The sequence below is a fragment of the Anas platyrhynchos genome, chromosome 1 (genome assembly GCF_047663525.1).
Source record: "Anas platyrhynchos isolate ZD024472 breed Pekin duck chromosome 1, IASCAAS_PekinDuck_T2T, whole genome shotgun sequence".
In the NCBI taxonomy this organism is placed as follows: domain Eukaryota; kingdom Metazoa; phylum Chordata; class Aves; order Anseriformes; family Anatidae; genus Anas; species Anas platyrhynchos.
In genome coordinates, this window is record NC_092587.1 from 189,070,400 (window position 1) to 189,093,962 (window position 23,563).

At 38.3% G+C, this 23,563-nt stretch overlaps 1 protein-coding gene across 5 annotated transcripts in view; it reads right to left on the minus strand.

Moving 5' to 3' along the window:
• Positions 1 to 5: 5 nt before the first annotated feature.
• The window catches only part of RNF17 (ring finger protein 17), a 44,761-nt gene continuing 21,203 nt past the window's right edge, over positions 6 to 23,563 (minus strand). For 4 of the 5 annotated variants that reach the window (XM_072032711.1, XM_072032712.1, XM_072032710.1 and 1 more), the window contains 21 exons: positions 23,066 to 23,201; positions 22,441 to 22,594; positions 21,618 to 21,733; positions 19,989 to 20,109; positions 19,173 to 19,290; positions 15,993 to 16,217; positions 14,940 to 15,090; positions 12,266 to 12,384; positions 11,402 to 11,498; positions 10,455 to 10,570; positions 9,838 to 10,145; positions 9,157 to 9,320; positions 8,314 to 8,433; positions 7,299 to 7,379; positions 6,404 to 6,529; positions 5,793 to 5,903; positions 3,940 to 4,090; positions 3,012 to 3,147; positions 1,510 to 1,696; positions 1,022 to 1,123; positions 6 to 649 (listed from right to left, as the gene is read on the minus strand). In XM_072032711.1, coding sequence (XP_071888812.1) covers positions 1,025 to 1,123; positions 1,510 to 1,696; positions 3,012 to 3,147; positions 3,940 to 4,090; positions 5,793 to 5,903; positions 6,404 to 6,529; positions 7,299 to 7,379; positions 8,314 to 8,433; positions 9,157 to 9,320; positions 9,838 to 10,145; positions 10,455 to 10,570; positions 11,402 to 11,498; positions 12,266 to 12,384; positions 14,940 to 15,090; positions 15,993 to 16,217; positions 19,173 to 19,290; positions 19,989 to 20,109; positions 21,618 to 21,733; positions 22,441 to 22,594; positions 23,066 to 23,201 — 2,836 coding nt within the window. In that variant the 3' untranslated portion in view covers positions 6 to 649; positions 1,022 to 1,024. Of the gene's footprint in view, positions 650 to 1,021; positions 1,124 to 1,509; positions 1,697 to 2,921; positions 3,148 to 3,939; positions 4,091 to 5,792; positions 5,904 to 6,403; positions 6,530 to 7,298; positions 7,380 to 8,313; positions 8,434 to 9,156; positions 9,321 to 9,837; positions 10,146 to 10,454; positions 10,571 to 11,401; positions 11,499 to 12,265; positions 12,385 to 14,939; positions 15,091 to 15,992; positions 16,218 to 19,172; positions 19,291 to 19,988; positions 20,110 to 21,617; positions 21,734 to 22,440; positions 22,595 to 23,065; positions 23,202 to 23,563 lie in introns of those variants that run through there. The other variant, XR_011806497.1, reaches the window with a different exon arrangement.

A 23,563-nucleotide genomic window follows, 5' to 3' on the forward strand; every position in this document is an offset into this window, starting at 1 on the left:
AGATGTATGCTGAGCAGGCTCCAGTTTATTCTAACACTTTGAGTTGAACGCTACAGCGCCTGGAATAGGAAGGAGGCGCAAGGACACCCAAGCCAAAAACAAAACACAGCAACAATGCAAATGTGTTTCAGAACAAAACGAGTAACATTCCCCACCTCCCAGCTGTTCATTCCTGGTTCCAGACTGGTACCAAGAAACTATCACCAAAGATGCCTGAAATATGAACAAGAGTTACATCACAGTAATAAAACTATCCTCTTCTCAACGTTATTTCTTCATCTATTTCCTTACTACAACACATTCATTCCAGCTACTCTTATCAAAGAATTATCACAAAACACCACTTAAGGCTGTATGTGAATAGATAGCGAAGCTATCTATCTACATCTCAATTAAGAGTCAAAATTGTAAAAATCTATAAATGCAGATTAGGAGAGTGCTTCTTAAGTGGGAGGGAAAAGAACTACATAACATCAAGTTGGTTAAGGAATTTGAAAACCCAAAACCCAAACCAGTCTTCAGTATTCTCTGTAGACACCACATGGTATAAAGCTTTTCAATTCAAGTATTCTGTGTTCAGAGGGATGGACATCCAGGAGTTACAGAGCTCAGTATGAGAACCACTGGCCCAGGACGTTGAGAACAAATGCTGAAAAGTAAGAAAATAATTTATTATTATGATTGTTTGGATAGAGTACACTGCCACTCACCTGCTAGGAACCTTCTTCAATGACTACCAGCAAAAAAAAGCTCCCCTTATCATTGCCTTAACACTCCTAAGTTTCAGTACCTGTTAGTTCTTAAAGCTGTGTGTGCTTCAGTTATGTGTAACTAACTAAATTCCATTTTTAATCAACTTTTATTTAATTAGAAGAGTGGAAGTGTGGACAGAAGATTTTTTTAAAAAATTTAATTCTGTTCGCGGTCAATCAGTTAGCATATTGAGACCCTAGCTTAAAACTTTTGAAACAATGCCTCTTCGTGATGGTATGAATTTGTAATTTGTATTCACAGTACTCACATGTCACTCCTCCAACTCTGCAAGTCCCATTTCTATCAGTTTCATATGAACTAGTTTTTGATCATCTTCATACAAGGAAATGGTGACCTCTGGTGAAGATGCCTGAAAATCAAAGTTTTAACAGTTTTCAGAAGCATGACAATGATCTGTTTAAATCTCACAGACCAACTAATAGTAAAAAGGACTTTGCTGGCTATTCTCACTGCCAAATGGAACTGTGAATACAGGGAGTATTTCCGTAAAGGAAATTAAAGAAACTTTTTTTCCCCCCCAAACCAGGAATGCTCAGCAATTTTTTTTGATTGCAGACTTCAGGAAAGAGCCACATGATTTTTTCACTTCAGTAGCAGTTCCTTCATGGTAAATGGTTCAAGATTTTAAATTATGAGGGTCTACAGTAAAACAAGTACTCAGAAATTACACAAAGATTGCCAGAAAGAATTTTAGGCTGAGCTGAGCAAGAATGAAGAAAAACTGCTATTTCTCACAAGTATGGAAGCAGAGAGCTGTTTTCCTTCAACGCAGTCCATCATAGCCCACAGTGCTTCCATGCTCCACTCGGGACAATACGGGATTCTTTCTGCATTTGTAGCAGTTAGAGGTTTAAATCCAGCCAGCAGAGCTCGCACTGCCTGAACGGAATACTGCAGCAGGTGATGAGGTATGCAGCGCAGCCTGCAACAAAAATGAAGTGTTTGCAGGCAAGAACCTACCTGTCAAGCAAAACTGTCTGTCACTGGAAACACAGAGACAGTTTTAATGGTTCATGGGACAGTTTTAAGGTGTGGAAATGGGGTCAGGGGCCCTGCTCTACAATAGCCTGCTGGTGTCACGCTGAACAATTCACCATGTAGGGCTAGGCTCTCTGAAGGACTTTCGCATCCTAACTATCATGAAGTAGGCCAGTGTCATACACCAGGCACGCTGGCTCACCATTACAGCACCCACGGAGGAGTCTCAGGTGCCCAACATAGACTGGAGTGAAGAACAGAAGAGCAGGACTTCCAAGAAAACCAAGGGACACAATGCAGCCTCTACAGCTTGTGCATCTGGACAACGATGTAGATCTCTGCAGTTCAAACTACTTCACTCAAATGTCCTAGTCCAACTACTTGATGTAGTACTTTAGTTTTGTTTTTATCATCTCATTATTCACCTCCCTCTTTCCATCCCAGAAAAAAAGGAATAGGGATGCTGAACAAGAAGCGCAACCCTGAAGTGTATCTCCTAAGACTGTAACAGCCCAGGAAGCAGGAAATCTGTTCAAATCCCCATTAAGTAAATCTGTAGCTGCTCCAGTGAGCTCAAAAGCAAGTCAGTGTGACTTATTTATATAAAATGCATGTGCTTCAAGAGAAATAATTCAGAGAAGTCTAGGGGACCATGAAAGCCTAGTGTCTGGGACATCTGTGCCTGTGTACTGGTGCTTGAGGAGTAGTTCCTAGCAGCTCAGCATCAGGCAAGAACAGGGATCTGAACTTCCAGCTTCCTCATAAGCAGCGTGGGGCGTGCTTTGTTCAGTCACTTCCTTATCTTATTCCCCAGCTGTCTTCTACACAGGTTGAGCTGCAAAGGGTCAGAGGATTTATTTGTACAGAAACCAGGGACTAAGCCCTCCAGGTAAAACCTTCTTGGGTGCAAAAGCAGATTGTGAACCCAAGCCTACCTCACAGGGTATGAAGTTCAGTAACCCAATGATAGAGAAACCTGGTATTATAGTAACGGGCTTCTCCTAACTACCCCAGAGACAGAAGCAGGTGCACACCCTAGTGCTCTGCAGGCAAATTGTGTAACCAGCCACCTAACTTTCTCTCCAACTGAAATCTAATGCTGCACTATTACTTATTGAGTATCTATAGCTATATACATGTGATTAATACATTTGTGAAAATACACGCACCTGTAAATACTTATGATATAAGCATATATATACACGCATACACATGCGCACACATCCGTATTTTACATGCATTTTTTTCTGATTATTTACTTGCTGGTTGGAACAGCTGAAAAATTGCCGTAGTCAACAAACTGAATCAGGATCTTATCAGAGTTGAGTTCTTCAACAGAGAGGAGCTTCGCTCTATACCACAAACCATCCCTGTATTCTGCAAGGCAAGGCATTTCTGCAAAAACAAAAGCCCCAAAATACACTCAGTGCCATACAAACTAATTCATGTCATCAATTTTGCTTTGTGACTGCGATTCTATTCTTTCTCTAATTCGTAATATTCTCTCTGAAATTCAATTCACAATTACTAGGATGTAATTTTAGTCAAGTTAAAAACAGCCAAACTGCTTCATGTTGGAAATTTCCACTTGGACTCTCCTGTACACTTCAGTTAGCAAATAGATCAGACTTTTAAGCTGGATACTGCATAAAACCAGAACTTTACAAACTAGTTACTAGAAACAAGAACTAGCACTAAGTAGTTTCTTCACAAAGTTCTAGATGAGTGCAGTTTATTATTTTAGGCCCTCTAGCTGTGGACAGGAGAACTGCAGTATGTCATGCCTGATCTGAGAAATTCAGAATAGGGTTCAAGTAATTTCCAACTCTAGATTTTCAGTACAGATCTTATGTCTTTTGAGTATTTAGTAGACTTCCAGAGCCATAGCTTCAGGGAAGAATTTTATTATTGCCATATTCAATCTAAATGTTATTCATCAGCTTCAACACACAACAGAAATTTGAGTTACTTTCATCATCCCACTGAAAAACAGTAACAGAGAAGTCTTTGTTTCATGCAAAGAACACATAGTGTATCATATGATCATCATGCAGATTTGTTTCTTACTCTGTTAGATTTACTCAAATATCCATACGTAATAGAATTATTTTGATTCTTTGAAAAGAATTTCAGGCTTTTGTTTATACACATGGAAAAACAGGGGGGGAGATAAGTAAACTAACATACCTGTTCTGAAGTCTGTCAGGAGAGGAAGAGAATCCACAATTTTATTGCACCATTTGAGGGCTTCATTGAGGCTGTCCAAGTTGCAGCTAGCATCTCCCTCTGTGGTAGACGGCTTGGTAACGTTCTCAGAAGGATTAAGACAGATGTATACCTATCCAAACAAAAGGCTCCCATATTACAATTTTTGTAGACTTTTTATGACCTTCAAATTCCACCGCTAATCAAGGATTATTAGAATACTACCTATTCCCATCCTGGAAAGGTTTCAGCACTTACCTCTCCCCTTTCTTCTTTCCTCAACTTACAAATAAATTTCTAGTTACACATTTTTCCCCCCCAAAGTAGAAGAGAGTAACCATTTATTAACATCACGTTTCAATATTAGAAAGCAAGAAGCGAAGGAATGCACTTCATACCCATGTGAGATTTTGCAGCTGTCCCTCATTAGGGTTCCTCCCTCCTACCACTTGGGGTAAGCGATCTCACTTTATAATGGCAAACCAGATTCATTTTAAAATTAGTGCAAGAAGTTCTGAAACTGCATTTTATTTGCTATGCAAAGGCATTCCATTCATTTGACTTCTAACTGGGTCATCAGTGTAAGGCTGCAGGTCCAAGAAAATGAAACTTTAACCAACACACAGACAAGTCATTCAGATTTTAGATCACTTAAAATGTCTTGTTTTTTCAACAGGGACATCGCATAACATTGATATTCTACAGATAGTCCTAGTAATTAATGAGTAGGCTATCAGTATTTGTGAATTCAGCATTATGATTCACCAGCCAGGAAGAAAATTAATTTTCATTTTCTTATTTGTACATGGATCTATAACCAAGCCACAACTCCATCATGCAACTAATACTTAAATATATGAGTCCAGAGCAGGGCCTGGTGTCTGTGATTATATACCATGATCAAAAGCACGAGTTAAATAATTTGCAAAAAATGAACCAAATACATGTTGGTTATCTCCTTCCCTTCTTACAGGGGAAACATGAAGAGAATCCAAGAAAAGCCCTTTTCTAACGTATCCTAACACTTTCATCCTGTATTTAGTCAAAACAATCGTCTGCATAGAATATACATTTTCTGGGGAAGATGCATGTAAGTAAGTTCGTGTAGTGACTTTGTAACCAAACCATAATACTGAAACTTAAGGCAACTGCTTCTATTCTGTAAAACCTGTTATCTACACATTTACCAAAACAATACAAGCACTTCAAAATAAATCAACCCACTCAAAAAACATTAAGACAATCATCTTCTCGCTGCTTTGTTTTCCAGTCTCATCCAATATTCAAAGTCCACGCAGGAATGTGGGTTTTTTTTTTGTTTGTTTGTTTTTTTTGATCGATCAGTATTACATTTGCCCTTTTGCCTGGGAGACTGCACAGGGCAGCTGTGTGGGTATGCACAAAAATCAATGACCAGTCATCGACCGGAGACAGCCAAATGACTGTAACAGCCAGAAACTGTTCACATTATTAAACAATATCCCAGAAATTTAATTTTTGGGAATAAAGAATATAAATCCTGTGTTCTGCTAAGTTAAAATTCAATGACCCACTTCCTTATTATACAAGGTAAATTAAGTACCATACTACAAACCCTGCAATTCCAATTTTTTTAGGGCAACAGGCAGTATTTATTTCACTATCCACCTGCTCCCCCAGGTTATTTGAAATGAGCTCATATCCAGATAGCTGCAGTACTTGACCACCTGTATCAATACATAAGTAGCATTTTGTGACCTATTTTTCTATTATCTAAACTTGTTAGCTGTGATCATTAGCATGATGAGACTGCAGCATTTTCTGTCTGCAGTGTATGAGATGTTATCAAAACTCACCTCCTTAGGGGATACAAGATGGGTAACTCTGACAGGAAAGATATCTCCTGGAACAGGCAGTGGTGGCAATGTGTACGAAGGCAAAACTTGAATGCTTCTTTCAAGCAGCTCCTAGACCAAGATGGACTTTAGTTAAGAGTCAGATTTTGTAATAAAATGCAAACTTGGCTTGCGTGTGATTTCTGGTCAAAGGAATTATCTAGCAGCAACATGTCCTTGATAAACATATAAATCAGATGCTATGAGAGACTAATTTATAATTAGGTTTTCCATGGTTACTCAGTCCTCATACATACAAATTCCGTGAACTGTATCACAACGATACTGGCTCACATGCTACAACTTAAATGAGCAGTGACAGCAGTACACATTGTACTGCAGAATTGTTTTCTTTCCAGCATGAGTCGCTGCTTCAAAAAAAATACACTGTCAGAGAAATACCATGACGAAATCACACCTACACTTGTTATGCTCAGGTGCAGTGTACTTGACCTTAATACAGTTTATATTTCTGTACAGTTTTTCAGTATAAAAAATAGCAATCAACCAAAGGTCACAACAAGAAACTGGGTACTCTTGTGAGTAACAACAGCAGAAGCCCAAAATCTCACCTGCTTTGGTATGTCCTGACAGTCTTCAGTGACACAGAACTGCTGGTAGGCCATGAAGGAGGAAAGTGACATTCCATGGAAATACAGGCTGACAGACAGCTTGCCCCATGGGTTATCCGGTAGCTGCTACTTACACAAGGCAGAGTAAGATTACAACAGTAATAGCATGACCGATGTTTTGGAAGTATTGACCAGGAAATTCTAACCTGCTACTCCTAATGACACCACACTCGTTCCCTCAAAGACACAAAAGCAGTAAGGATTTCTTAACACCAATTACGGCACAAACTGGAACATGACTGCATCTGTCTCTGGAATGGCAGCACCACCTAACCCACGTAACACTGAAACGTCATCCCAGGTTTGCTCACTTAACGATAAACCCTTTCCTTTCACAATTTACCACTAGAAGTTATTTGAAATTGCATTTTTTTTCCCCAGACAATAGGTATTTGTTTCCCTATAATGTTAATATATGAATTTAAGCATGCCCACATTCAATTCTCATAGAATCATAGAATATCCTGAGTTGGAAAAGACCCCATTAAGATTGAGTCCAACTTCTGGATTATGTTCAAATCATGTCCAACATTCATCACTTAAAATTGTATTTAGAAGAATTTACAATGTTGGTAGGTAAGATGTTGACAGAACACAAACATCAGCAGAAGTGTTAATACCTCCAAAGGATAAATTTAAGGCCTTGAAGTCACTGGAGAAATAACTTTAGCTTTCAATTCTTCCCTCTCAGAGGACGTAAAGACTAAGGATAAATTGTTTTATCTAAGAAATACATTTTTTGCTACATTCCTTCACCTAACGGTCATAATAGAAGTTAAAAAGAAAGCAAAAAAAAGGTAAGCATCGCTCCACATCTACGAATAAACAAAGTTACCTGAACGTGTATTTCAACCTCTTCGTTTGTAAGTAGTTTTTGAAGGAGGTACACTGCATCCCGCTGCCAAAAATTTCCAACCTATTTGGTAAAAAGCAAGAAACCCCTAAAGAGTGAGGTGCTTATAAATAATACTATTATCCTTGTAAGTAACACTATTATTCTTAAAAGAGATGAAAATATTTGTCTTATTGAGCAACTTCTTGGAAAGCACATATAATTAGCCTGAGTTGTCTACAACAGTTTATACACTGTCTGCTATTTGGTACACTACAGCTCCTTGTGTTAACAACGCTGACCAGCAATTTTCAGATCTTGTAGTGACTTAGAAAGAGACGCTGCTTGCCAAGTCTAACCTGTACTACATACAAATTGTCATGTATATGTGCAAATTACATGAAACATAACCAAAAGATACAGAATTAAACTTGAAGATAACAGAACAAAGATACTGGGTACTTTAAATACTCTGCAATATCCATTTGCCTGCCAAACCATAGGCCTATCTTTCCCCATAAACCTCTTTTTTCATCTATCTGAACTGCTTCTAGCAATAAAATAGTTTTCTTTAAAAAAGTATAAGGTAAGCTAGCCATTTCAGTAATTCACACTTACTAAATGCACCATTCTCAAATTAGAGTAACAAAACTGACTTGAGAGTTTACAATTTTGTGGCCATTCTGCAGTAAGAAATCCAGGACTTGCTTCTTGTTGCTGCTATTGTAAAAAACAAACTGCCGCTTCAGAGTATCATCCTGCCACTGCCAGACACTGTGGTGTCCTGACTCAAGAATTTAATTCCAATGACAGCTGCTTTTGAAGTATGATCATTTCATAAAGTAATCTGTTATTTTCTGATAGAAGACAGCCTTGCTGAAGTGATTCTTATCAGCTATTCCCTGAGTTCTCAGAGGAAAGCAAAAACACCAGCAACTACTCTCAACCTCTGTATGACTGAGCACTATCATCAATTGAGTAAACACCTAAAAAGTCTTCAAAATTTAGCCTTACTCACTGGTACTGTCTTGTAGAGCTGACATGGTATGCAAAATGGAGGAGTATCAGCATACAACGTAGTTGGATACAGATGACACTGAGGGACCTTCTCTATATATCCACGGTCGATGTACTGTACCTACACATAAAGGTTTTTCTGAAATAATTCCTGCTTTTAAGGTCAAAAAGCAAAGGGCTTATTTATAGCATCATTTTTCCAGAGGAAGAGAATAGCTACGGAAAAGACTGAAGAACTGCTAAGACATTTAATTTATCTTTCAAGAGATCTGCCTCTTCTGAAGCAAGCTACAGCAGTTTAAAACTGAAATAAAAACCACTGCAAGCTCGGAACTTGTCAGACCTGCAAATCTATAACCAAAAAGCATGCATAGACTCAGGAGATTAGGTAATACTAACTACTAATAACTGCTAATTGGAAAAAGGAGCTCTATAACATAGCAACTGAAAGAATTCACAGTCAACAACTACTTGCTTGGTAGGTGCAAGCTAAAGCAAAAGTATTTAAGGCATTCTGCTTATGATCCTAACAAAAAAGCAAAAAAACAGAATTGGATTACCTACAGGTAATCAAGGGATCAAAGACAGCTTTATACTTAAGAACATTTATCATCAACAGGATTACCATGGGAAAATAATAACAACTGAAATAAGCAGACAGAATTCAACTTAAGATAAATGTAAAATCAAAGTGATCAAAATTTGAAGCAGAATGAGCAGCTAGGCAGTGATATCAGCTGAACAAAAATAGAAGTTATACATTTTAGAGAGTCAAATCAGTTATTTATATTTACTATATATGTGCAAACGTTCACACACACAGACAAAATACAGTCCAACTTACCTGGAGAGTACCACCACCAAGTTCTACAACTTTACCTCGATACCAAAGGGTATCTGACCCTCTTATAACACAAGCTTCTCCTTTTTTCCAACAATAGGGTTCCAGAAGACCAAGGCATTTGAAGTTACTTTGTATTTCACTCATCAATTCCTTTAGTTTACTTTCTGGACAAAAGCAACAAACAACAATACAACAGTTGTCTAACACAAAATTCAGTCTAACTTTCAACCACAAATTATTTTGATTACTTGAAGTCAACACATTCCATGAAGAGATATGTAAACAAAGTACATGTACTGCTCCAAAAAATGTTTTCAATACTGATACAATAGGTATGTTCAATTTCTAGTAGATGCAAACATGACCACTTAAACAGATGTTTTTCCAGCAGTGAGGCCATCAGTGATTCTGGATTCCAGCCTCTTGTGGTGCCATCTTGTAGGCATCTTTTTTTTTTTTTCCTTGCCTGAAAGCAGTGCAACCCCTACCCAGGTGAACACAGCCCTCACTCCCAAGCCGAGGTCCTCATCCCATCCCGAGAGCAGCACTCCCAAACATGACCCTTGTGTAACAACATTCTGATTCAGAACATGTCTAGAAGAACACCTATCCGGTACATTCTGATGTACCAGTGTGAGCAGGTTCATAGACATAAATGTATTTTCTCGCATGCAATCTTACCGAATAATTTTGGTATCACATAAATAGTTCCATCATGTCCAACACAGGTCACTACCGCTTGAAAAATTTTCACTTCAGGTATGATGGGGGTTTTATATATTTCATGCATTTCCAAACGAACCAATGACTTGTACGTTTTACTTGGCTTCTGTTCACTCTCTGAAACATCCCCATCTTTCTCTTCAGCAGCACTGTCTCTTACGTATGCAGTTTCTGAATCACAACTGTTCAGTTGTGGGTTCTCTTCCTCTAGACGTACTTCAGGATGTTTCTTGGGGACTGCACAAGCCACAGCAGCTTTGTGAGTTCTAGCAGATTCAATCAAAACACAACACATTAACTGGTAAAGAACTTGGAAGCGTGAAATAAGATAATGGAACTTAAAAAAAAACACAACAGAAGATGGAAAATGCTTCTTTACACAGTGTTAAATATCTCACCAACCAACTTAAAGAACTGGAAACGTGGAATGCAAAAATATAAATTACTCAAGAAACTTCACTTAAGATGGTGTTTTGTTACTACATACGCTATAGAACATAATCCAGTTTTGTTTTACTCATTAGATTTCCACAATATAGCTCAAGTCTGAAAGAATATAAAAGAAGTATCCAAACCTGTTGTTTCTAAAAGCCAAACCCTTTTTAATAAGGTGTTCTGAAATATCAATTAATTGTCCTGCTTCATCCTTGCAAAAAATTTTCACAGGCAACGCACAAGCCGTATCACCTTCCTGCAAGAAGTTTGGAGAGCTTTAAAACATTGTTATAGGCATTTCCACTAAACTACTGGCACAGTTTTTAGTTTATCAGACTGCAAATCAGACTTAACAACTGATGCTCCCATCAGAGCACACGTTTACTTATTCCGTATCACAGTTCTTGTCATTTTACCAACTGCTGTAAACATGACTTGAAAGGAAGTAACAACAGGATTTTGCTTCTTCCCTTATCTGTTTTGATAGAATTAACAAGTAATTAATTTATTCTACAGCAGGAACCCCCTCATGGGTAACTTTCTCATCACTGCTTTTATTTCTAGACACATTTTAAAACCTGAGTGGCAGCTGCCCATAGACATTAAAAAAAAGAAATCCAACACTCATGGTAATTCAGTTTTGGTAACTGATTGAAGTACAACACTGTACCTAAAACTGACCCACTCTTTCAACTTCTGAAGCTTGAAAACTAATACAGTAGGTGCAAAAGTAATTCTCCTCAAGACCGTGAGTGCATCTGACTGAAAAGACCATCCGTTACATTTGTCAGCAGCCAGTGATCCTGAAGATGTAAATGCTATTCTTCATTAAATAAGGATTATTTAGGATTATTATTTTTTTCCCTCCACTGGGTAGTCAAAGTGCTCTAATGCTCCACTGGGTAGTCAAAGCGCTCTAATGCTCCAGTGAAGAGTGGAAAAAAGCAAAAGCATCTTTTAATTTACCAGTGAACAAGTTAATTACTTTCAGGACTCTCTGAAGAGTGTGAATATCCAGAAAAAAAAAAAGTAACGAACAACTTGATACAGATTTTATAAATATGGCAAAAATATTTTGATTACAAACCTGGATGATTATTTTTGCTTGTGCCCCAGTCAGGTAATAGGATATATAGTCACACACCGTTGCTGTCCACTTCCACTGTGTGCTTCCACCTGTTGGACTAATAAAAAAGATTATCGCCTTTAGTACAAGAGAACTTACCCTTTACTGAGGTTTTAGTATGTTTTGAAACTGCCTGCACTGTCAGGGAAAAAAAACAAAACATCACAATCTGCATTACAGTCAACAGTAAAAAGAAACTGTTATTTGTTTCTCAATCTATAGTACAGGAAGAATTCATAAATATAAGCCCTAAAGTTTCAAACTGAGGAGAATGATCAGATCTAGAAGTATGTCACCTATCTTAAAAGAATCGAGAAAAATCCAGACTTCGCCTGCAAACTGAGCCTTCTATATTAATTTATGGAATGAGTATTACAAGTATGTTTTTCTGCACATTATAGACAAAAGCACACAAATGCAGAGAGGAATACGTCAATTCTCTCTTCTATTGTCTCTATGAAAGATCCTTTACATTTTCATGAGCTCTGATGCACCTCAAATTTTCAGTCAAGGCAAGAAACATTCAGCGAATTAAGAAAACCCTGCATTATCTATCCAGTGTTTTGTATAATTCATCCCTTGAAACTTTAGTTCTGTATCACAGTTTGTTTTTACTGGTATGTAGCCTAACTCTTAGAAAACAAACAAACAAACACACAACAAAACCTTTGCAAAAGAAATGGCAACTCTCACTGCTCTTTTTTTTTTCATCCAAGGAGCATACCATATCCAGATCTTAGGTCATCACCATTAATACAGGAAAATATTGCGCTATGTCGTTATCAGGTTTCTAATGCTGCTGCTTCAGAGTAAGGGAAAGGCTACCTTATGTCTACTAAGGAGCATTCAATTGCTAATGTCTTAATTCTCTTCATGCTTTCCTCAAGTTTTCTTAGGCAGCTGATATCCACTGTTTTTTCAGCTCCAGAATCATAGAGCATTACCTGTTACAAACAAGAAACAAAACAAAAACCTCTCTCTTAACATTGCCTGTAACAACATGATAACTCCAAGCATGCCTGAACAGGGGAAAGAAAATTTAGCCTAACATTACCAAGATTTATAATGGAGTGAAATCATCAAGGCACACAATGATCAATGCCCTTCTTACAACAAAAGTGGCAATAAGAGATCACTGACAGGACAAAACAAATGTTTTCACATGTAAACAACTTTACAGAGACTGTTAACTTGCTTAAGCTAATTTATTTTCCCTCAGTTGTTTCAGTGTATTTCAATTTCTAAACCTATAAACGCTGCATACCTTGCTAAAGTCAAGACAAGACCCCTGCTCCCCTCTTACCGCTGAGCTAATCACCTCACCACGAACATGTTTGTCAAGCACAATTTCCCACTTGAAATCCATGCTCACTTCTCACTTCCTGCTGTATGTTTTGAAAAGGGTTTTGAATATTTTCTCTATCTTATTTCCAGAGAGCGAAGTGAGGCTTATCAGACTGTAGTTCTTCAGATCCTCCTCCTTGTCCTTCCTCAAGATTAGTGTGACATTTGTTTTCTTCCAGGACCCCGGAACACCCCCCGACCACCATGACCTCTCAGAGATTGTAGAGAGAAGACTCGCATATTGGTCAGCTCCCTCCCTCAGCCCTCAGGGGTGCATCCCATCAGGTGCCAGTGGCTTGTGTATGTCCCCCTTATTTAAGGGTTTTCCATACCCGATCCTTATTCTCTTCTTTCTTGCTCCAAACTTTCTTACTGGGCCAAGCTTATCCTGAAGGTGCACCTTACCAGCAGAGACTAAGGTGAAAAAACACATCAAGTACCTTGGCTGCTTCCATGTCCTCTGAACCACACCTCCCACCCCATTCAGCGGAAGGCCTGCATTTCCTCTATTTCTTTTACTGCCATTATGCTTGTAGAAACCTTTCTTGCAGTCTTTCACATCCCACAACAGATCAACTCCAGGTAGGCTTTGGCTTTCCTGACCTTGTCCTAGCATGACCAGACAGCATCTCCATGCTGCTCTTGGGTCACCTGCTCCTGCCTCCTGCTTCCACCTCTTCTATCCTCCTTCCCATGGTTTGTCACGAGTTTTGTCAGGAGCTCTATGGTCATCCATGCAGGCCTCCTACTGCCTTTGCTTGACTTCCTCCATGTGGGATGGATCCACCTTGAGCTTGGAGATGATCCTTGAAAATAACTCTTGGACCTCTCTTCCCTCTGGAGCTGCATCCTATTGGATTCATTCAAGCAGATTCCTGAAGGAAGCCCAAGCTGGCTCTCCTGAATTCCCAGGCTGTGATCCTGCCCTTTCCTTGCTTCTTCTCAGATCCTGAGTTCTACCACCTTCTGGTCACTGCAGCGAAGGCTGCCCACTACTTTCACATCCTTGACCAGTTTTTCCTTGTTCATCAACATCAGTTTTAGCAAACTACTTCCCCATGCCAGCTCTTCAGTCACCTGTGTTGGAAAATCATCGTCAATGCACTCCAGAAAACTCCAGGATTGCTTCTGCTTTACCGTGTTGCCCTTCCAGCAGATAACCCATGAGGACCTGAGCCTGAAAACTGGCTTTTTCCAGTTGTCCTAGTAAGTCTTCTGCTTCCGTATCAGGTGATCTGTAGCAGACATCCACCACAGTACCCACAGCAGTTTGCCCTCTAATTCTAACCCATAAACTCTCAGCTGGCAAAAGTGCTGTGTTTTCCAGCAGCTCTCTCTCGTAAAGGTTGACCGGCCCTTCATGCAGCTAACATTTCATGCAATCAATTAACAATAAATAATTGCTATCTGTAGAATCGTAACTTTTTAAAAGTTGTGGTAATTCCAGCATTTCCAACTGACATGGTAACTGACGTGGCTTTTTGAGGGCTCTCAGCCTCAGAAAGCAGGTGATGATGCAAAATAAGCATAGGAAGTCCTGATTTTCCTTCCTGTGAAGCACATCCCTGAGGTGTAACGTGGTGATGCTGGGAAGAACCAGTTGTAAACCAGCCCTGGATAATCGGCATTACTACAAAGCCAAGCTTCTGAAGGAAGCAGTCATCTACCCGCATCTAGGACTGTGTGAGAAGTTACACCTCCATGGCACAGTGCTTCGTCACCAGCACAGGGTTCAAGGAAGAGCATGGCTCCGTGTTCCTGCAGCGTGGCACTCGGTTCAGCTGGCCCCATCTTCCAAGCAAGGCTCATTAGGTTTGACTTAACATCCCCCTCAGGTTCGCACTGCTTCTGGAATCTGAGCTAAACTGCTGGGCTGCAGCTGGGCAGTCTGTGCTGTGCTGCCAAGTGCAGCATGAACAGACACAAAGTCAACCTCGTGAGCCTTTTTTGACTATCACATTCCCTGCTAAATGCGTTTGAGCTTTACGAGGCAGTAATCTCATCTGTAGCAATGTACAGTGCAACTTAAAAAGCCTGACTAGAGCAAAAAGCCATATGAGAAAATATTAGCACAGAAGCAGCATAAGTTTTAGATTATTTAATCAATGCATGATTATAAACTTAAAAAATGAACCCTCTTATGATGGGAGCTTACCTCTGCAGTTGTTTCAGAGACGATCTTACTTATCCGACCTCTTTGCCACTGTTTCAAATTGTGTATATACACAGCACAGTGCATATTACACTCCCACTTCACTGACTCTGGCTGGGATTCTTTGTAGAAGGCAGCCATCTTCTCCTGTAAACTAACATTGAACAACACTTTCCTAGTGCTAAAATTTTATCCAGCGAGCGTAGGGTATTATTTAGTCAATTACTGGTTAACTAGCATACATTAACAATTTTAGGAATTGTTTAACAAACACGTAACATTACAGTTTTACTTTATGGCACATTAGGAATACATGAAACGAGGCTGTAAAAACAGACGCAATCCATTTAAAATTCTTGAACAGATGAATTTATCTGAGGGATTATGGACCTTCTGTATGGCACTATTTGAAAAATGGACTATTTTCTCTTTATGACTTTAGTGTGTGGCATTCATTTAGCACCGTGACTAATTTAACGGGACTCTTGGTAGGCGGATGCAAGGAAGTAAAAAGAAGAAAGGAAGGAAAAGTAAGAGGCAGCAAATAAGGAACTTGCACTAGGCACTGACATTGATTTAAACATCTTCAAGCAGCAGGCAGCGTTACCTAAGCAGACTGTTTCCAGGTACCCAAGCAAAGTTGGTATGTTGTTTAGAAGTTGCTTTCAAGCTTTTCTAACAGCATATTAGAATCACAGAGAAAGAAGTAATTTAACTGAAGTTACGAGACTTAAAGATATTGCTATTTAGATTACTAACCAAGAAAAGGGGAGAAGAAAAAGCAGAAATATTTAGTCTTTCTGGATAGTGTACTTAGTACATTAAGTGTAATTTGCAATAGGAGTTAGATCATGTACTTAATTTGGAATCACAAATATTTAATGAATTACAACTTAGTGCATGTCTGTGTTTTGTTCCTGTCCTTTTCTCAAAGCAAGACAAATCAAAAACATTTGAAGAGTACCACTGCTAAATGCAACCCTAAGCAGTTTGCTCTAACTATACTTCATCCATTTATAACATAAACATCTCTCTAGAAAAGCTGCATGTTAGTACCTTTTCAGTATACTTTCTGATGACAGCCATTGTATAAAGATTTTACTGGGAGATACCACATGGCTAATTCTCACTTGTAGCTCTTTCTTGGCAAGCGATCTGAAATCCCCTTCTTCCTCCAGTGGTCTCACATTTACAGGATTTAAATCTTTCAAGTTTTCAGCAGCTTCTTCTACAGGAACATCCCATATTTCAGTGGGCCTTACAGAAGAACTTTCAACGTACCTATAAAGAACATGAAATAACCGGGATGTGAATATCAAACACATTTTCAACAATCAAGAGGAGCTCAATGGTTACAATTCAACACGTTAAGAACAAAGAAAAAACTTAGAAAAGCAGAAAAAGAAAAAAAAAACAAAAGCATTTGTGAATAATTCTTCAACACTCATGATAGTAACTTTCTTTTAATGTTCCTTCAGGAAGTATCCTTGCAAATTTTATGGTCAAACAAAGGCTGCCAGAAGAGAAGCAAGCCTGATATCAAACAAACTGCAAAACATTAGTATCTTTTATCCAGACATGAGCATTAAATTGCTTTCCAGAAGCATGCTATTAGTAATGCTACCTCTGGGTGAAACTTGCAACATCGAGGTATGTACATAACCATGTCAGAAGTAAGGAAATACTAAGCCTGTGAAACCTTTACCTTTTTTAGCATTCCCTGAGGATACAACGTAACACCTTTCCTAATTATAGTACTCCATGAAGCGTGGTCATGTGAATACCCTGATGAAAACTTGTTTTGATAGTGTGAACCAGACAGAATAAAGCCCAAAAGCAATCAAGCCTTGGCTGGTACACACCAATCCATTTGGGGAACAGCCCAGCCTACAGCTTGGAAAGTCATCTGTTAATGCAAAAAAGAACCGGCTTATTGAAAATACCACAGACTGAGGGAAACAGCAAGCTTAACTGCTTGCCGTTTCTGGACCTCTAAGGAAAAGCTCTCAGGTTTTCAGAGATCTGCCACCTATCTTTTCATTCACAGGAACGAAACTACTTTATTGGAGATAACATTCCTTACTATTTAGGTATTTATTTAGGTATTGAGTTATTCACAACATCCTGCTGTATAATTTATGCAAACCTTCCTGATACAGGCATTTGGAAACGGCTGGGTCGAATGGCTAACGTGCAGAACCAGGAAAGAAATGAACACCACAATTCATCAATACGCCTGCCTCGTGTACAAGGAGTCTGAACAATCAAATGGACTCCACACAGAGGCAGTCTGCTGTGGCAAGCACCTCCAAATTAGAAACATGTTACACACCCTAGAGCCCCCTCTCTAGTAACTGCAGTATAGCATTATCATTGCAGACCCATCAGAAAAACCATCAGTTTGGAATGAACTTCAGAGTTCAAAGGTTTTTCTGTAACTTTATGTACTTAACTCAGGAGTAGGGTTACTGATGTTTGCTAGGTCTCATTAATATTGCTTCTCAGCAAGTATTCTTTACTGGAGCACTGCGCTCTCCTGCTTACACCATCTCATACTCATTTAGAGCTGACGTGGGTGTTCCTGAACATCACTGAACAGAGTAAGCGTATGACAGATGTGATTCTGGATGTTCTAAAAATATGTTTAAATTCATCTCCAGTCTCTTGCTTTGTTGCAGGCCATCTGTCTTCACAAATGCAAAATTCAGGGAGAAAAGTGTAACAAATGATCTATGGAGGGCTAGAGCCACAAGTGTACAACAATGTGAGCTAAGACCCTCTGAAAAAAACACAGAGCAATCCCTTTACCACCCCCCACTAATATAAGGATCATTCCAACTAAAAGGAATATTGAGTATAGAAGTTAAAGTGTTGGTGGTGCAGGGCAAGGGGAGCTTCTGTAAGAAGGGACCAAAGGAGGGAGGGAGGGAAGAGTGAAGTGTCTGAATTGAAGTGAGATTAGGAACGAAGATTTAAAGGGGGAAGACAGGAATTATGTTTGCCTTCTGTTTTCCAGTACCTGAATCTAACAAATTATGTTAATCGATAATGAATTAAGTTAAATTTCCCATGTTGAGCCTGTTTTGCCAGTAACAGCACTTGGTAAGTGCTTTCCCTGGCTTTGTTTTAAGCTATGAGTTTTCTTATTCCTGGTTCTGTTTTCCCTGCTGTATAAATAAGGAGGTGTGAGTGAGAAAACAGCTGTATGGCTGAGGCCAACCCACCACATACGGTTAAAACCCAACAGATCACTCAAGTTACCAAAGTCATACAGCATCTTATATTAAGGTAACATACCCATTTGTTTGCAGGCTTATACCAGGCTTTTAAGTATAGCTGAACCACAACAAAAGAAAATACCCTAGTGACAACAAAGCAATCCAACAGAAACAATTCAGGTTTAAATAAAGCTGCTTAACTTTACAAAAAGCTATTAAAAATGTCATCAGTACCGTAAAAGTGTTCTTAGGATTTATTTGTATTTCTGAACTAAGAAATGAAAATCCAATTACTTGCTTCCTCTTGAAAAAAGCAGAACTCGAATTCCACTTTCAAAACAAAAGCTATTTAACAATCTTTTTATTCTCATCAGTAGTCAGAAGTTATTAAGGAATAATTACTGATTTTCACGAATATACTCTTTTCTAAAAACCGACAAACTACATGGAGCAGGACTGTCTCCTCGGCCTCATCTCTTCCCAACTCTTCTGTCTGTCGCTGTTGTAGTTGGTTACCCAAGAGTTTCTCTTCTAGTAGCAGAACTTCCAAAGAGATGAGTTACCTTAAGTGTACTTCAAACATGTAAGGGTGGATATTTCTCTTCTTAATACAAAAGAATGGGAACCTTAATAACCAGTTTGGGAAGATTAGCACTTAAGCACATTATGAGTAGGACACAAACACTTCATCTGCAACTTTTGAACCCGTTACGGTGCTTAAGGACATGGTTTAGTAGAAGACATTGGTAGCAGGGGGATGGTTGGACCAGATGATCTTGGAGGTCGTTGATTCTGTGATTACACTTACTGTTTATCAAGGTTTACTCTGAGAATTCAATATGACAATCTGCAGAGTTAAACGGACTTATTTCAACTGATGAATGTGGTATGTTATGAATTCATCACAGAAGTGGCCAATTCCATCCACTCAGGTGACATACTAAAGCCAACAGTTCTGTTTCACAAATCCAGTATTTCCAAAGACTTTTGAGTTATTTTGAGTTATGCAAACACATACCCAGGTATGTAGGATGCAAGGTTCTCTTTAACCAGCTGGCAGTTAATACTGGAGCCTCTTCCATGAGGAGCGTGGGAGTCAAAGAGTTTAACAGATAAAATGTTGTTCTTCAAAACCTCTGTGAATTAATAACAAACATAGTTAGTATTAATCAATTACAGTAAAGACCACTTATTCTTCTGGAGACACAGCAAATGGTACGAAGCAACAAAACGTTGTGAAATTACATGTGATTTATAGAATAATTGATTCTGAGCCATCGACAAGATAGAGGTTTAGCTTTGCACACATCTGTAAAATCAAAAGACACTAATTGCAAGAAACCAACTGCTGCATGTAATTTCAAGTATTAGACAGGCTCCAAACCACTGTTCTGTGTGTATTGAAGAACAACTACCTGCATATTAACAGTAACTGGTATTGAGAAAAGTTCTACTAAGGCATACATATGTTAATCAGAATTTGTTTTTGGGGGTTGGGGATGTTTTAGAGCAACAGCAATCACATTCACAGCTACCATTAAAGTCAGGAATTGTTGAGGGTTGCTGGAATTTTGGAAACAAGCTCATCTTATAAACCAGGATATTTAAATCCTGTTCCACCGGCGTGGCCCACAACAAGAGATCTAACAGAACTTTCATCTGAGGTTGTGTCTTTTACACCTTCTTCAGTTAGTTCATGTCTGGATGTGCTCACTCCAGGCTACCCGTCACAAGTACGGATATAAACATTTCAAAGACATAATAGTACACGTTTCTATATTTGAGTTCATTTAATAATACTTAAGCAGAAACCAATACACTTTTGATAACTTACCAACAATTGAACACACCATAAATTTATCTTCAGTCATTTCTTCGAATCTTCTTGTGGCTTCTCTGTTCCACTCATCAGCTGCTTTGTAAGGCTCAATGTAAGCCAGCCTACACTTGATTGCCTGAAGAACAACTCAAATTACCATTTGCCATCACATTTCAATATCATCCCATCAGAGTAAAATCAAATAATGCCTTGATTTTGCATCCATACAGGACAGCATGACCAGGATTCTAGTTCCACTTTAACAACATTTGATCAGACTTAAGACCCACGTGGTCCCCCAACCCTGTAGCCTGCAGATGGACATAAAGCTCAAACTCAGAAACAGTCTTGCTGAAATAGAGCTTACTTCTTGCCTCCCTTCATGGGTAGGTACAGAATTGGCTGCAGAGGACAACAAAGGTTATTATAGAGAGATTAAGAGGAAAACTTTAAACTTGTTTTGCTTAACTTAATGTAGCGACACAAACTTAAAACATTTAAGCATAACGTGACTACAACAAGGATTTTACAGAGACACCAGAACACCACAGAACTTATGTCAGAAAACTTCTGGAGGTTTTGGTAAGGTATTATGATGACAAAAAAAAAAAAAAGACGCAAATCTGATGAGATGAAGTACTTTGTTTAAAATAATTCCCCTTTAGCATCTTTACGTCAAAGCTTGGTTGTTAACTCTTAATACATGATCGTGTATTAAGAGTTAACAACGCTTACATGCAACAGGACAGACCTGCACAAGCAGCTTCACTTCTGATACTCCTACCTTCTGAATCCTCGGTTTTGCAGTGTTGTATTCATTCGTGTTTCAGAGGATTTTAAATCCTTTTTTTTTCTTTTAATTGAAGAGATATGAAACCATAACAATGCAAGCAAATGCAGGCCTGCGCATCTTTCTACTACTTGCCTTAAACCTAATAGCGATAGGAAGTATTTCTTAAGTTCCTGCAATGGCAAAAGCATTTTGCCATTTTCACAGTGTTTCCTCTCCTTTGCTGTCATTATAGAACAGCTGAATTATTTCTGTTGAAACTCTTCCCAGAAACATCTGTTCAAAATATAAACAGCTAAATCCTGTTTTCTGTACAAGATGCCAGCCAATGTTAGTTACAACAGTCACTACTTCCGTGGCCTAGAACAGGCTATAAAACCTATCAAACACATCAAGTTTTAAAGCTTAGAAAAATTAGGATTGACAACCAGAACTGATGAACAGTAAAAGTTTTTTTTTTTTAAACTTATGTGCATTTTTTGTTTGACAGAAATATTTTCCCACCCATTTTTTTCCTTGCCAAAAGGGGAAACTCCCTTCAAGATGAAAAGTTTAGAAAATCCAAACTTCAAATGCTTTAAAACGAAGATACAGTTCTATTAGATTACTGTTTGAAAATGTTACAATGTGAAAATTAATTATGCTTTCTATGATGGAGTAAAAGAAAGTATTTGAATAAACATACACACCCACATACACACCCCAACCCAAGGTAACACTGGATTTCAATTGAAACTGAAATCACTTAATTGACATTTCATTTACTTGATAATCTTAGCAATTCTGTATTTCCCTTTCCATCCATCTGCATTCTATTTATTTTCAGTTGTTAGTTTGAGCAATAACTAAATTACCTTTACTGGAAAGCTGAGAATCTCATCTTCTGCTTTGCGTATGTCTTTAAGAGTTACATTAGCGACGCTGCCAAAGTCAACGTATTTGACCACAACTTCTTGTGAATGTGGCAGCCCTTCAAGAAAAACAATCCAGGGATAAAATCTTCAAGTTATTACAAACAAAAAGGAGTATCAAATCCAAGCTAAAGCATCAGAATTTCAAAGCGAAGTCCACATTTACACCCTTTTAAAAATATATCATTTTCACATGATCTACAAGCTAATGATTTTTTGTTTGTTTAAATGTAAGAGTCAGCTCTTTTGGATTCCTGACTTAAGTTTAGCATTCTGAACCTGATACATCTCATCATTTTAAGACATGCTGGCATATTAACTACATGCCAAGGAGACATGCAAGCAAGTACATATCCATGCACATTAAATACACTGCCCACACAGGCATCTTAGAGGTCTCCCTCTGCCTCCAATACCTTGGCGATTACTACAGGAATTATTACCCCATACTAATTACAATCAGAGGTTGGATATAATAGACAGATCTGTAGCTGAAGCTAATGTGAAATATTAAAATATGTAATAGAATTTCAATACCAAAAAGTAATTGTACCATTTCTTTTGCGTCAAGGGATATGAAGCACAGAATAAGAAAAGATACAACAAACATTAGCAGTATTGAATTTATGAACCTAGCTGTTAGAATGACTGCCTAATAGATGTAACGGTCGTTTTTTTATTCATTATTCACATCCAATGGGTGACTGATCAAGCGGCACATCTGATTTTGCTACTTAGCATTACAGTGGAAGAACCGGTATTTCACCTGTAATTTGTGCTCTGTACCAATTCCCATCTTTGTGTTTTGCAATACAGGGTTGGCCTTCAACTGGGCAGACAATTTGCAAGTCTTTGCTATCCTGATGTCCGTGTCTCTCTTTGTTTTTCTTTGGAAAAGCTGAAGTATCCAGGCTATCTACCTAAATTAAGAGCAACAAAACATTCTGTAATACATACAGATCAGAATTCTTAATTTTCAGCAGTATTTTTGTTCTTTTAAAGGAAATGATTTCTGGTAGTGTATTTTCCACTCCTTACCCCCATACTGAACAGTAATTCACTTCACATGTTCGAAACTAAAGACCCTGAAGATTATTGAATATTGCCCTGCTCAGTCACTATTCTTAACACCAAACCACCACACACCCACATGGAAATTAACCATGTAAGCAAGTTGTCAAAAAATTTGAGGGCATTCCAGAAATTCCTGCATTTAATTAGGATTAATCTAGAATTCTTACAGCTAATCTAGTATGTTAATTCCAGAAATCCTATGACGACTAACATCAGAAAATAATGGAAACTGTAACTCATTTGTTGTGTACTCCAAGTAGCTCAACATAAAAATATCTGTACAGAGTTCTATTTAAACAGACCATTTCTAAACTTACCAATTGCAGATAGAAATCACTCGGGCTATTTATGTGACAAACTACAACAAAGACTTCTTTTTCTTCTGGTATCTTAGGTGGTTTATACTGCAAGACCGTATTATTTTCTAAGTGATTAGGAAGATGTGACTTATACCTAAGGTACAAAAAGAGTTTGAATAACTTTTGTCAAAGTTGACTGAAAAGGAAGACTTATATTTGGATGTCAGTTTTACTATGAAAAAAATGAAAGAAAACATTTCAAAAGTAACTTGTTCCACATTTGTGTGAATAGCTTGAACTTTCTTTCTTGCAGTTTGCACAGCCAATTCTAATTTCTCCCCCAACATATCTACCACAGCAGTAAGATATATGCCAGCTGTCCCCTTTAAATATTTTATTTGGGAAACAGAAACGTGCACTTAAATTGTCCCCTCTCTACCCCCCAAAAAGGTGAAGCCCACTATATTGACAAAACATTTTTAAATCCTCTTCCCCTCACTTATGAGAGAAAAACAA